Raw genomic sequence first — 14,679 nt, 5'->3', positions numbered from 1 at the left:
GAGGGCGGGTGCTCCCACAGAGAAGGCTCTCCCCCTGGGGGCCACCAGCCGACATCGCTTGACCGACGGCACCCTGAGGAGTCCCTCTCTGTGAGAGCGTATTGGCCGGTGGGTGGTTATCGGTAGCAGAAGGCAGTCTCGTAAATACCCTGGCCCTAAGCCATGGAGCACTTTAAAGGTGAGAACCAACACCTTGAAGTGCACCCGGAAGACCACCGGGAGCCAGTGCAGCTCGCGCAGGAGAGGTGTTATATGGGAGTGCTATGTCGCTCCCGTAATCACCCGTGCGGCCGCATTCTGGACCAGTTGCAGCCTCCGGATGCTCCTCAAGGGGAGCCCCATGTGGAGAGCGTTAGCGTAGTCCAGGCGAGAAGTGACGAGAGTACTTCTCGCCTGGATCATGTTCCTTGATCTTTCAGCGGCTTTCAATACATCAGCCACAATGTCCTTCTGGACTGGCTGATGGTGTTTAGGACTGGGAGCCCCATTGGTTCACCTCCTTCCTCAGCAGTCAGCTCCAGTCAGTGTTGATGGGAAGGAGAGGCACTCTACACCCCCAGTCCCTCACGTGTAGGGTGCCTAAGGACTCTCTGCTTAGGTAAAGAACAGTGATCCAATGGGTCAATGGTTGTCCAGTTACCTTACGTAGCCCTTTGTGGCATAGTGGGGTTTGGAGGAGGAAGAGGAGGAGGGTGGGTGGAGGAGGAGGAAAAGGACTGTGGGTCCCTTAGTGCTCTCTGAGCTTGGTTGTTTTCTTGCAGATGTTTCATGACCCAACTTGGTAACATCATCAGTGCTAGAATGGAGTGGGCTTTGCACAATCCTCGCTCCCTTCTAGCACTGATGCTGTTCCCTCGTTGGGTCATGAAATGTCCACAAGGAAACCACCTAGCTCAGAGAGCACCAAGGACCGCCTATTTCAACCCTGAGTTACAGATATTCTCTCCTGCTGGCAGATGGAAGACACCTGTCATGCTGCTCGGGGGAAGACCACCTTAGGACCCTACCAGGGCAGCCTTCTGGTCAGCCACAGGAAGCAGAATTAGGGAAGTTTGTGTTTGCTTAGATAGGGTTGAGCAGCATCACAGGCACTGCAGAGCAACCTGGTAGGGCCTGCGCACAGCACAGTAGAGATAAGAAAGTGCTTGGTGCATGTTTATCTAAAATGGCATTTGCCTGCTTATCTTCATGCTTGACACCTGCCTTGTAAGCCGTGGCCTGCTGGTAATCTGCACCTCTCTTCCTGTGGAGTAGATAGAGCCTGTCTCTTGCAATGGGAGGTGTCTTTCATTGTGAACAGGTCCTCCAGGCTCCTCTGACCTCACTAGGAGACCAACTAGAGGCTGAATGTTGGGCTCCTGGCCATGACTGAGTCGATGAATGGACCGTGATCAATTCCATTCCAAAGCCAGTTGAGAGGGGCTGGGGGTCTGTTATCTCCAGCTTTTCCTGCTTCTTCTCCCATAGAGAGCCTAAGCTGGGAGGGAGAGAAAGGCTCCCTCGAGCACAAACTCAGCATGCTGGCTGGGGAATTCTGGGAGTTGAAGTTCAGATGTCAGGCACAAGGAAGCAGGATAGAATTCAAAAGCACCACAAGTTTATTCCATGCAACCTATACACAAGAATCTGATCTACTAACCGTCAAGGTACCAGATAAGACTCAACAGACTTCAAGAGGGGCTGGACTTGGGTCTCTTTTGTGGGTGTTGGGACTCCAGGCTGATAATGCATTTGACCTCATCCTCAGCCTGGTCATCTCCTACATCAGCATCTTAAAGGTGCTGAGAATGAGAAATGTCTATGGAGATGCTCTATCATCCAGGTCGTGATTGTGCCAAAGAGGCTTTTCCAAAAGGCAACTGGTTTTTTCTTTGAAAATGTTTTGCTCCTCACCCATGAAGCTTTTTCAGTTCTCAATTCGGTCCAGTTCTTCAGAACTGAAGAAGCTTCTTGGATGAGAAGTGAAATGTTTTCAAGGAAAAAAACCCCCAAGAAACTCCAGTTGCCTTTTGAAAAAGCCCCTTTGAGACAAAGATGAGAAAGAGGGCCCTGGAAGAAAGAGGGAGCTGGGACTGAGTGGCCGAGAGGAGAACGCCGGAGAAGAGCTATAAGGCAACAGGGGATCCCCACCCTGGCAGACACCGGGAGAACCTACCAGAAGCCAAGAAGAGATCTTTGAGGAAGAGAAGAGCCATCTTGAAGGAGATCAGGTGCATAAACTGATCTCCTGAGTCCTTTGGGAGAGCGGCGGCATATAAGTATAATAAAATAAATAAAAATAAATAAATAAGCAAGATCAGACCTGGAGGATCAGCCATTAGATGCCCCCGGCTGCTTCTCGTGATCCTCAGTGACTATGCCTGATTCAAAGGAGAAGCCGGTTGGATTTTATTTTGGCTTTTTTTTCTTTGCTTTTTTACTTTGCTTTTTGTCTTTCACTGTGAGTTGTATTGTGTTGGGGAGGGGGGGTTGCACGAAGGGAGGCTCAGCCAATCTCATCGTACACATGTTGTACTCTGACAATAAAGGTTTGAATTGAATTGAATTGAATTTTTGGCTACTCAGTCACTTACTGTTTTCCAACTAGAACTTCACTCCTCATTCCTGTCCTCTCTCTATGGCCAACCTCTTCAATGGACCCTTTAGCACTGATCAAACAAACCCCTTTGTCCTTCCCCACCCATCCATTCCCAATCTTCTCTCTTCTGGCTTTCTGGATCCGTCTTCAACCCTTGGGCAGTGCCAGCCCTCTCAGGAGACATCCCGGAAGTCCTCATCATTGAGAAAGGCTAAAATAACCAGACCTTAGAAAGCCTGGCCAGATTTCTCATCCGGTCCCTCATTTACTCGAAGCAGAGCATTCCTGGGCTTCTTCCTCAATCCCTCCGGTCATCTGAGCTCAGTGGATGGTTTTCTAATGGCTGCCACAAGTTTCCTTCCAGCTTCTCTCCATGTGTCTCCAGGGAACAGTGGTGGGAAGACTGAACCACAACATAGGGACTCTTCCTAGGATCCGGAGCCCAAAAGGCCTTCATAGGAGTGCAGCTCCCTTCACAAAGCCTTCATAAGGCCACACTTAGAATACTGCATGCCATATGATAAAAAAGATGTGGAGACTCTAGAAAGAGTGCAGAGAAGAGGCACAAAGATGATTAGGGGACTGGAGGATGAAACATACGATGAACAGTTGCAGGAATTGGGTTTACGCAGTTTAGTGAAAAGGACGACCAAGGGTGGCGTGATAGCTGTCTTCCAATATTTGAGGGGCTGCCACAAAGAAGAGGGAGTCAACCTATTCTCCCAAACTCTGTTATTCTATCATTCTGTTGAGCGATGGTCACAAAGGGGGCTGTGTAGGGGTATTTGAGCGGGGGTGTCTTCTTCAGCCTCATCGGCCTCATTGGGGGAGGGATTTCTAATGGGGTTCCTTCACACATTTACAACACAAGGGTTCAGGACCCCTATAGTAAGGACATTTTCAAGGAAATACACAGCACAAAGAGACTCTATGATCATCTAGAAAGCTTTATTAATTACAACAGTTGAAGCATTTCCCTCTCTCTTGTGCTCATACTCACTATAAGGATGGCCAGGTAGGTGCACAGGTTGTGGACAACACCACCCCTGGGCGTCAGTACTGATAGGTCTGGCTCACCCTGAGCGGCTGTCCCCAACTCATAGTCTGCCCGTGGAAGGGAGAGCTGCAGCCATTCTTCCCCTTGCATCGGTTTGTGCCTTTCTCCAGGGAGAAAGGGAGGGGAGGTGGGCTATGTATTACATGGACCCCTGGGCTTCAGGACCAACAGGCACCTTCATCTAGAGATGGGTTGCAAGGGAAGAGTTCTCTGTAAGAGATGTTGGCTTTGGATTCAATTCTGACTCAGGGAAGACCATCCAGAGGGGACATTTCTCCACCCAGGTCCTTGGTGTTGAAAAAAAGGAGAGGGCTTTTTATGGAAGCTACCTGATCTGTTACTGCTTAAAGTGCTTATTCATTGTGGCCTCACTGGTTAGTTAGGATCTTGGAGGACTTCAAGATGACAACCTTCAAAACTGCTGGGTCATAGATCTTCTCTGAGAAGTGATACCTTTAGCTCATCACTACAACAGTGCTTGGGAAAGTCATGAGACATCATGAAGAAAAGAGTCCCAACACCCTGTCCCGGATCTTCTTGGTCCGTAGGCCATAGATGATGGGGTTCAGCGCAGGTGGAACTACGAGGTAGACATTGGCAATGAGGATGTGGACAGAATGGGGGACGTTGTGGCCAAAGCGGAGGGTGAGGAAGGAGAAGACAGCTGTTGTGTAGAAGATGAGTATGACGCAGATGTGGGAGCTGCAGGTGCCCAGGGCCTTGAAACCGGCTTCTTTGGAGGGCAAGTGGCAGACTGTGTGCAGAATCAGACCATAGGAGAGGCTGATGAAGCAGACATCGAAGCCCCCGATCAGGAAAGCCAAGGTGAGGCTGTAGCCCCCACTGGCCGCTGTATCTGCACAAGCCAGCTTCAGCAGAGCCATGAACTCGCAGTAGCTGTGGACAATGACCCTGGACTTGCAGAAGGGCAGCCGCCCCACCAAGAATGGGTGTGGGAGGAACAGCACCAGCCCCCTAACCACCACGGCCAGCCCCACCTTGGCCAGGAGGGCGTTGGTGAGGACAGCCGTGTGGTGCAGGGGGTTACAAATGGCCATGTAGCGGTCATAGGCCATGGCTAGGAAGAAGCCAGACTCCATGGCAGTGAAGGAGTGGATGAAGAACATCTGGGCCAGACAGGCATGGAAGCTGATGTCCTTCTTGCCAAACCAGAGAATGGCGAGCAGCTTGGGCAGGGTGGAGGAGGAGAGCACCAGGTCAGTGAGGGAGAGCATGCCCAGGAAGAGGTACATGGGCTCGTGTAGGCTGGGCTCCATCTTGATCACCAGCAGGAGGCCAATGTTGCCCAGCAGAGCCACCAGGTACATGGAGCAGAAAGGGATGGAAAGCCAGCTGTGCAGGGACTCCAGCCCTGGGATGCCCAGGAGGGTGAAAACATCATGAAGTGTGATCGTGGCATTCACAGGGGCACCAGAAATGATGTGCTGCATGGTGCACCTTCATCTGCAGAGCCTCGTCAGTCAAAGTGACCCTTGGGCAGAAGGAAAGAAGATTACAATGGGGGAGGGGAACATAGGGGATAGCCATGACTGCAGACATAGCAACCTCTCTGTGACTTTGTAACCAATCTGTGGGATTAAAAATAGGTTAGAGATGGAGATGGAAATATGAAGATGGAGAGATGGAGACAGAGATGGACATGAAGATGAACATGAAGAGATGGAGATGGTGTTGGAGAGATGGAGATGGAGATGATGGAGAGACAGAGAAAAAGACAAACTATGATAGAAAGTGAGAGAGATAATTGAAAATAGAGTCATCCTATCTCCCAAGATCTGAGCCATTCAGCCCAGAGACTGACCTGGGTGTCCACCAGACACGCTGCTCGCTGGTGCTTTTCCTGCAAGGAGAGTGCAGGAGTCAACAGCCAGGCAGGTTATGGCCGGTCCTTCCCCACCACTTCAGTGGCCTTGGGGGAGTTTCTGTCCCTCCTGCAGATCCCCGGACCCTTTGCACAAGCAGCCCCAGAGAGCCAAAGGGATTGCCTTCCCCCTCCCCTGCCTCCCTCTGAACCCAGGTACCAAGCCAATTCAGGTGCTCTGGGTATTTCTGGCTGGTGGGACCTTTTGCTCTACCCCACAGGTGCCTGGGCTTTTATTCCCTGGTTTTCTCTTCTCATGAGTGCTCATTAAGAGAAAGACTACGGGATAATCCTTGATCATCTTGCTGAACATTGTCTTGATGCCCCTACATCATTCATCTGAGTCAGGGGTCTCCAAACATGGCAATTTTAAGACTTGTGGACTTCAACTTCCAGAAGCTGAGGAATTTTGGGAGTTGGTCCACAAGTCTTAAAGTTGCCAAGTTTGACACGCCTGATCCAGATGAATGTTCCCAGAAAGTCCGATGATTCCACTTCATAATTCTCTCTAGTATGATATGCCTAAGCAGAAGAGGAGCCTGCTTCATGGACAAATTCATGACAGATGCTTCCAAAACGAGGGGCAATACTTTCAGTTCCTGCAGGCACCAATGTAGTGATCACCAATGGTTGTCAGAACATCCTCAATGGTTGAACAGGGAAGCTAAAGAGGCCTACCTCTGGGGCCTCCTATACTGACATCATCGGGTTCATTGCCTGCATCTCACCAGGGTTAAAGGGATGGGGAAACACACCCAGGCCAAGCCCCCTTTGGGTCAGAAGCTAGAACAAGGTTCAAAGTGAGATCATCCGTGGTTTCGGGGTGGATTTCCATTAGTACGCTGATGATACTCAGCTGTATATTTCCACCCTGGGCCACCCCAATGATGCCCTTGATGTGATGACCCGGTGCCTGGAGGCCATACGGATCTGGATGGGGAGAAACAAGCTCAGACTCAACCCCTCCAAGACCGAGTGGCTGTGGTTTCTGGCGTCCCGTCATAGTCAGTTGGTTCCATCACTGACTTTAGGGGGTGAGATCTTGGCCCCCTCAGAGAGGGTTCGCAACTTGGGTGTCCTCCTGGACCCAGCTGTCTTTAGAAGACCATCTGACAGCTGTGGCCATGGGGGCTTTTTATCAGGTTCGCCTGATCCACCAGTTGCGTCCTTTTCTGGACCAGGACGCCTTGCGCACAGTCACTCACGCCCTCATCACTTCCCGTCTGGACTACTGTAATGCTCTCTACATGGGGCTCCCCTTGAAGAGCACCCGGAGGCTCCAGTTGGTCCAGAATGCGGCCGCACGGGTGATTATGGGGGTGACTCGATGCTCCCATGTAACACTGTTCCTGCGCGAGCTGCACTGGCTCCCGGTGATCTTCCGGGTGCGATTCAAGGTGTTGGTCGCCACCTTTAAAGCGCTCCATGGCATAGGACCTGGGTACTTACGAGACCACCTTCTGCCTCCAATAGCCTCCCATCGACCAGTACACTCCCACAGAGAGGGTCTCCTCAGGGTCCCGTCAGTTAGACAGTGTTGACTGGCGACCCCCAGGGGGAGAGCCTTCTCTGTGGGGGCACCTGCCCTTTGGAACGAGCTGCCCCCGGAGATTCGTCGGATTCCCGACCTTCGTACCTTTCGCTGTGCCCTTAAAACATTATTATTCCATCAAGCAGGGCTGGCCTAAAATATTATTTTAATGGGTTATTTTATTTTAGATTATTGGCCAAACTATTTAATAATTTTAAATTGTTTTTAACTTTTATATTGTTGGTTTTTTATCTTGGCTGTACACCGCCCTGAGTCCTTCAGGAGAAGGGCAGTATAAACATTCAATAATAAATAAATAAATGAATGAATGAATGAATGACCCCCGTACTTGGTCTGAGGGAAAAGCAGCTTCCTGAATTCCCCTCTTCAGGATGATGGGAGAGAGAAAATGTAAAGGTGTTTTTTTAATAATATAACCTGGACTGCTTTGCAGATTAGTTGATACTAGAGGAGAAGGCAGCCTCTCGAATGGATCTCGCTTTGTCTACAAAATTCAGATTTCTTCAAAGCAGTTGCCTTTCAAAAAATATCAGTTACCTGGTGAGTTTACCTCCATTCTTCAACAAAATAAAAATTAAACATAGGTTTAGGAATTTAAAGAATTAGAAGTAAATGGCAGATTTTGATCTAAGAAAATTATAAACAAATTAAGGATCCAGACAAATTTGAAATAACTGTAAAAATAAATAGCTTCTTGTGAGCTATCTTGGCTCGCAACAAAAATAAGTGATTTTATTATTTTAGAAACTGAACATCAGTGGGGACTAAATATTTTAAGGAGTGGTGGTGGGGAATACAATCCTGTATTGATGTCAGTTAATTAGACCTTACAAGTGACACAAAATATTGGAAATAATAAAGGAAATCTTTGAAGAATGGAGTCAGAAATTCAGAATAGAACAAAATAACAGAGTTGGAAGGGACCTTGGAGGTCTTCTAGTCCAACCCATACTTAATCAGGAGACTCTATTCCATTGCACAAATGACTGTCCAATCTTTTCTTCAAAGCCTCCAGCAATGGAGCATCCACACCTTCTAAATACAAGCCATTACATCAATTAATTGTTCTCGCTGTCAACAAATTTCTTCTTGGTTCTAGGTTGGTTCTCTCTTTGATTAGTTTCAATCTATTGTTTCTTGTCCTGCCTTCGGGTGTTTTGGAGAATAGATTGACACACACACACACATACTTCTTCGGGGCAGCCCCTCAAATATTGAAAGACTGCTATCATGTCTCCCCTGGTCCTTCTTTTCATTAAACTAGACATACCCAGTTCCTGCAACCGTTCTTTGTATGTTTCAGCCTTCAGCCCCCTAATCATCTTGCTTGCTCTTCTCTGCAATTTTTCCAAAGTCTCAACATGTTTTTTCTATTGTGGTGACCACAACTGGATGCAATATTCCAGATTAGTAGCTACAATATTAACAGTGTCATTAATAATGTCTAAGTCTTGGAGAGACTATGTCCAAAAGATGTTAATGAAGGAATGACAGATGTGGAGAAAATCTTGTCGGATAAGACAAAGTACAAATAACAGGCCAAGAGAATGATTTGGAAAAGGACACTTTATTGGATATACAAAAGAAACTGGCTGAAGTTTTAAAACTTAAAAGAGAAATACAAATGATAAACCAAGAGAACTACCCAGAGAAATGTTTTCTTATTAGATCTAAAAAGAATCTTGTAAGACCCTTGAAGAATTCTGTGCAATGGAATAATGGAAGAGGAATCAAATTCTACGATAATATTAAGTCTGTTAAAAATACAAAGAAGGAATATAAAGTTGGTGTATTTGATCAAGATTAAACCAAAGATATTTTGTTTGTAAAGTTCTGGCCACTTTGGTAGATTGGGCAGCAGGCTACTACAAAGGTATACAATATGCCCAGGTATACAAGTGGCACTTCACTTCTGTTCAGGCATAAGCTTCCAATATATATATATATAGGTTGCATTCATTCTGATGGCTTTGCCATGCCAGTTGGCATCCTTCATGGGCTGCCAGCGGAGGCCACTCACTGCCAGCACAGTTTTGGCCTTGCAACACTTACCAACCAGGATTTGGAGGGTCCTGGGAAATGTTTTCAGGAGTTGTTCCAGTTCCTCTTCCTACTCAAGTGACCACACCCAGGCAAAGCTGAGGGACAGGGGGCAGAATCAGCAAAGTGGGACCCACTGCTTCTCACAACCCTCTTACTTTGTCTATGAACTCCTGACCATAAAACCGTGTCCAAAGATAGCCTGGCTTCTTGGGGAGTGGGCCTAGAAGGAAGAGAGAGATCCTCTCCCCTGCTTCCCCCCCACAATCCAATCTATGCCCCCCAAGCTACCACAGAGCTGATTTGGGACATAGGTTCATTGGGAATTTCTTTTGCAGTAGATCCAGGTCCAGTAGTGGCCTGAGTAACAGGTCACCAGTGCAGGTCCAAAGGTGTTTTTTTCCAAAAGGCAACTGGACTTTCTTGGTTTTAGTTCCCTAGAACCGAAGAAGCTTTTGGGATGAGAAGCGAAACGTTTTCAAAGGAAAAAGGAAGAAAGTCCAGCAAAAAAGCACCTTTGCGATAACTGTGATCAGAATGATTGGAAAGCTCCATAGACACTTCATATATTTATACATTTATGTATTTTATGTTTTATTGGGTTTGTTTTTATTTGTTGTGAGCTGCCCTGAGTCCTACGGAGATAGGACGGCATGCAAATTATATTAAATAAATAAATATCAGTGACTGTCATTGATGCCCCTGGAAAGGTGGTTAAAGCCCACAACTCAGGCACCTTCCTCGCCCAGGTCTGCCTCTCCTCCCTTGAAGAAGAGAAGTGGGAGAGGACAGAGAACTATGGGAATAAATTCATCAATCAGGGTCTAAAACGCTGTGCGGGCCGGACCACCCAAGCCGCATAACTGAGTTGGGCTGGAATTTGTGCATTGAGCAGCAGAAATGTTGCTGGCTGGCTCAGCTGCCAACTTGAGGCTTGGAGGAAAGCAACTCAAGTGGTCAAGGAACACCCTGGGTCTTGCCCTTGCTCACGGGAAGAGCGGTGCCCTGTTCCCCTCATTAGCTTGGCTGCCCATTCTGGCACCTTTTTTGCCTCCACTGTGTTCTTCTGAAGTGTGATGCCATCTCAGGTATGTATTCCAGGGGCCACCACAGCATGGCAGCCCCACCTGCAGTCCCTTTTCTTGATTATTCCTTCCAGGGGATTAACTGCCCCTTTTAGGCATTTTTCCATCCTTCCTAGTTTGGTTGTACCAGCAGGAATGAAGGGGCATTTGGGAGGGAGCGCTAATGAAGTAGGGAATAGCCCACTTCCTCCCTGTGTTCACTTTGCTCCCTCCCTCCCTCCGTCTACATCCTGGTCAATTTTATTTTAACTGAATTTTATATTTCCCTATTTGTTGTTTTCATATTTTATTAAGCATTTTAATTTAATGTTTGCAAGCTGCCTAAAGCTGCTTCAGCTAGATGGGCAGCATATAAATTTGGGAAAGAGAGAGGAGGAAGGGAGGGAGAGAGACACAGAGAGAGACAGAGGGAGGGAGGGAGATACAGGGAGGGAGGGAGAGAGGGAGGGAGAAGACAGACAGACAGGGAGGGAGGGAGAGACAGAGACAGAGAGAGAGACAGGGAGGGAGGGAGAGACAGAGACAGAGAGAGAGACAGGGAGAGAGGGAGAGACAGAGACAGGGAGGGAGGGGGAGAGAGACAGAGAGGGAGGGAGGGAGGGAGGGGGAGAGAGAAGGAGGGAGAGGGAGGGAGAGGCAGAGATAGGGAGGGAGGGAGGGAGGGAGAGGGAGAGAGACAAAGAGGGAGGAGGGAGAGAGACAGAGAGGGAGGGAGGGAAAGAGAGAGGGAGGGAAGGGGAGAGAGACAGAGAGGGAGGGAGGGAGGGAGGGGGAGAGAGAGGGAGGGAGAGGCAGAGATAGGGAGGGAGGGAGGGAGAGGGAGACAGAGAGGGAGGGAGGGGGAGGCAGAGATAGAGAGGGAGGGAGGGAGAGAGAGAGAGACAAAGAGGGAGGAGGGAGAGAGACAGAGAGGGAGGGAGGGAAAGAGAGAGGGAGGGAAGGGGAGAGAGACAGAGAGGGAGGGAGGGAGGGAGGGGGAGAGAGAGGGAGGGAGAGGCAGAGATAGGGAGGGAGGGAGGGAGAGGGAGACAGAGAGGGAGGCAGAGAGGGAGGGAGGGGGAGGCAGAGATAGAGAGGGAGGGAGGGAGAGAGAGAGAGACAAAGAGGGAGGAGGGAGAGAGACAGAGAGGGAGGGAGGGAAAGAGAGAGGGAGGGAAGGAGAGAGAGACAGGGAGGGAGGAAGAGACAGAGAGGGGGAGGGGGAGGGAGAGCGAGACAGGGAGGGAGAGAAGGAGATAGAGACAGAGACAGAAAGACAGGGAGGGGGAGGTGGGAGGGAGAAGGAGACAGGGAGGGAGAGACAGAGACACAGAGGGAGGGAGGGAGGGGGGAGAGAGAAATAACTTTGCACTGGTTTAAAGTCAACGTCATTCTATTCATTTCAGCTCCTTTCTTCAGCCCATCAAGTGCATTTCAAGAATTCGTTCTGTCTTCTAGGTGATTTGCTGTTGCCTAAAACTTGATGTTCTGTGCAAGAGTGATGGGCACCTTTCCCTGGCTACCTGTTGAAAGCGCCCTTCTTGGGACTTCCAGTTGACGTCGCAGCAAGACAGTCGGGGAAATAGCAGGCTCTGATGAGTCCCACGAAAACCCTGGCTGCCGAACCGCCGCCGATGGGTCTGCGGACCAAACCTGTCCTGTAGGGATGGGGGGGAAGAAGAGGGGCACCTCGGAAGACCGAGAGGAACAGGCAAGGTCCTCGGAGGTCAGAGGGAACCCTCTGTGAGTTGACGGCAGAGGGCGGCAGCCATGGCGGCTGCCATGAAGCTGTGACAACTGGGCAAGAAAAGTGCTGGAGGAAAGCGAAGTAAAACGGAGTCTTTTGAAGCCGGGTGAGTGACAACAGCCCAGGCTTGCAACAATGTTAGTAGCTAGAAGACCCCTAGCCTAAAACAGCGGCTAAGTAACAAAGGGGCTTTGGAATTTTTTTAAAAACTGTAACTTTAAAGAACAGAAACCCGAGAAACAACTAATTTTGGAACAAGAACTAAGAGACTTAATTTAGAGCTATGGTAAAAGGACTAAACGCTTTAAAAATCTGAATTGGACTAAGGAAAAAAAAAAGATTTGATACTTTTTTAACTAAAAGAAGAAATGGATGGTTATATAATAAGAAATAAAATGGAGTCTTGCATGACTAATGGGAAATGTGGATTATAGAGAGACACCATCTGGTGTAAAGAGGAACTTTGTAACCTCCCTTTGTTATGAGAACTTTACAAAAAAAAAAAATTGCTGAACTGTGGAGGAGGATTTTTCTTTCCTGACTGCAAACAGCTGGACTTTGATGAAGAAAAGGAATTTACAATGGAACTCCTACAGTTGAACAAATAATAATTTGAATGTTGCCCACAGGAATAGAGGAAGGATTAAGCACAGCCTTAAAAGAAAGAGATTTGATACACTATATCCGGAATAAAATATGAAAAGAGATTTAATTGGACTTATGGAGAATAAAATTAAAAACTTGGAAAATGGAAGAAAATTTATGTTTGTAGACGAGGAAATGAAGATAATGTGATTAAAAATAAAATAAAGTAAAGATCATTGTAATAAATTAAAGGGAGGCTTCTATAGAAATTAAAAATGTTAAATGAAACTAATTAATACATGTAAAGATATGTTTAATGCAAGGACTATGTTTTAATGGTAACATGTTAAGGTAAAGAATAAGGGTGAATATGATTAATTGAAAATGTTAAGAGGAATTTAAAAATATACTTTAAAATATGTTTTAAGCAAGAACCATGTCTCAAGGTTAAAATGTTATGAATGCTATGAAAAAGGATAAAGAAAAATATGATTAAATGAAAAGCAATGCATAGATGGAGGGAAACAACAAAGAAAGGTTTAAATAGAGACTATGAACATGCTGTATTTCACAGCCAAAAAGCTATAATATGCTATATTGAACAGCCAAACAAATGGTCATGCTGGGTATCAGCCAAAACGAAACTTAATATGCCGTGTAACGGCCAAAAAACAAAAATAGAGATGCTGTGTTTAACAGCCAAACAAAGGGCATGCTGGGCAATGGCCAAAAAATAAAAATATGCTATATTCAACAGCCAAAACAAAGGGTTACGCTGTGATTAACAGTCAAGAAATAGAAATGAGTGGTTTAACATCAAAGATAATAAAAAGAGGTGGGATAACTAAAATGAGGAGGTGTATGTTGAGAGTGATAGTTAAGATAAAATGCATAAGTTAGGTTTAATAATAATTAAATAGTTAATGAATGTTTAATTTGTCTAATATAATTGTAAGACTTATGTTGTTAAAATATCCATCTAAGCAAATGAAAGAGAAAAATGAATTGATAACTGGTTAGGATTTAAGATTTAAGTAACGGGTTTTTGGGGATAATGGCATAGTTATATAAATAGATATGAGGGAAATATTTGTTTAAAATATTGAATTGTGTTAATTGAAAATAAGATTTGTTAATGATTTGTTTTAATTTGTGACCGGAGCAAAAGCTTCGTTTTGAAAAGATGTGGGTTTTTTTTTTTGTTTTTGTTTTAAATTATCCAAAAAAAGAAAAAAAAAGAAAGCGCCCTTCTTTCCTTTCCTTGCCTTTCCTTTCCTTGCCTTTCCTTTCCTTGCCTTGCCTTGCCTTGCCCTGTCTTTGCCCTGCCCTGCCCTGCCTTTGCCTTTGCCCAAGCCCCTGCTCCTTTGCCTCCTCTTTGCCCCACACACACACACACACACACACACTGTGGCTTTTGTGTCCAGGAGGGCAACTTCTGAAGCTGTCAGAGGACCAGAGCTACGGAGGCAGGAAATGAATTGTGGAGTTTATTGTCCTTCAGTTAAATTCTGGCCGGCAGCATCACCACCGCTGGTCTGGAGAAACCCTTGGGGGAAGCAGTGGTCCCATCGGACCAGTCTGGGCCATTTCAGGCTCTGTCTTTGAATCCGACCACGGGTGTCCTCTCTGCCAGGAGCGCCTCCAAGTGCCCGTCGCCTGCTCTCCCTCAGGGACCCAACTGGCCCAGCTGGGCTGCTCGGCTGCCAGGGCTGCATCCAAAGCCCCCGCTGATAAAAGGCTCCTTGGCAGCAGAGGAGCTACACAGCGGCTCCTCAGCCAACGCAGGGATGGCCATATGTGCTCTGCGGACTGCCCTGCACTGCTGGATCCACGACGTCTCAGCACCCGTGCGATCGGGAGGGCTGCCTAGGAGAGACCATCGTTGGGGCCGGCCATAGCTGTGTGGTTGTCTTTGGCCACGGCTGCACCACCAGGTGAGCAGGGGCATCCTGTGGAATTAGGACGCAAGGCAGGCTGAGAGAAGGATCTGGGTCGTTCAGCTCCACTGCCACCCTCGGGAAGACTGGCAGAGGACTTGGGCTGGGAGAAATAAAAGAGCCCATTTCTGTTCCTGGGTGGCATCTGTCCTGGGACGTGTCTTCCCATGACTGAACATCATGGAATCCTGGAGACAGAAGGGGCCTCAGGTCCCCCTCCCCACCCAGGGCGGGGAT

General features: G+C 47.6%; 1 protein-coding gene across 1 annotated transcript; it reads right to left on the bottom strand.

The window, feature by feature from the left end:
- Positions 1–4,132: 4,132 nt before the first annotated feature.
- LOC117656768 (olfactory receptor 52R1-like) lies at positions 4,133–14,453 on the bottom strand. The gene is made up of 4 exons (XM_087895648.1): positions 14,180–14,453; positions 11,697–11,831; positions 10,015–10,042; positions 4,133–5,030 (listed from the first exon to the last, which is right to left on the bottom strand). Exons 1-4 carry the CDS (start codon positions 14,451–14,453, stop codon positions 4,133–4,135), a joined length of 1,335 nt encoding a protein of 444 aa, XP_087751774.1.
- Positions 14,454–14,679: the final 226 nt, after the last annotated feature.

This window comes from Pantherophis guttatus, chromosome 5, assembly GCF_059756535.1.
Source record: "Pantherophis guttatus breed Tessera chromosome 5, ASM5975653v1, whole genome shotgun sequence".
In the NCBI taxonomy this organism is placed as follows: domain Eukaryota; kingdom Metazoa; phylum Chordata; class Lepidosauria; order Squamata; family Colubridae; genus Pantherophis; species Pantherophis guttatus.
This window is presented reverse-complemented; position numbering and strand designations above follow the sequence as displayed.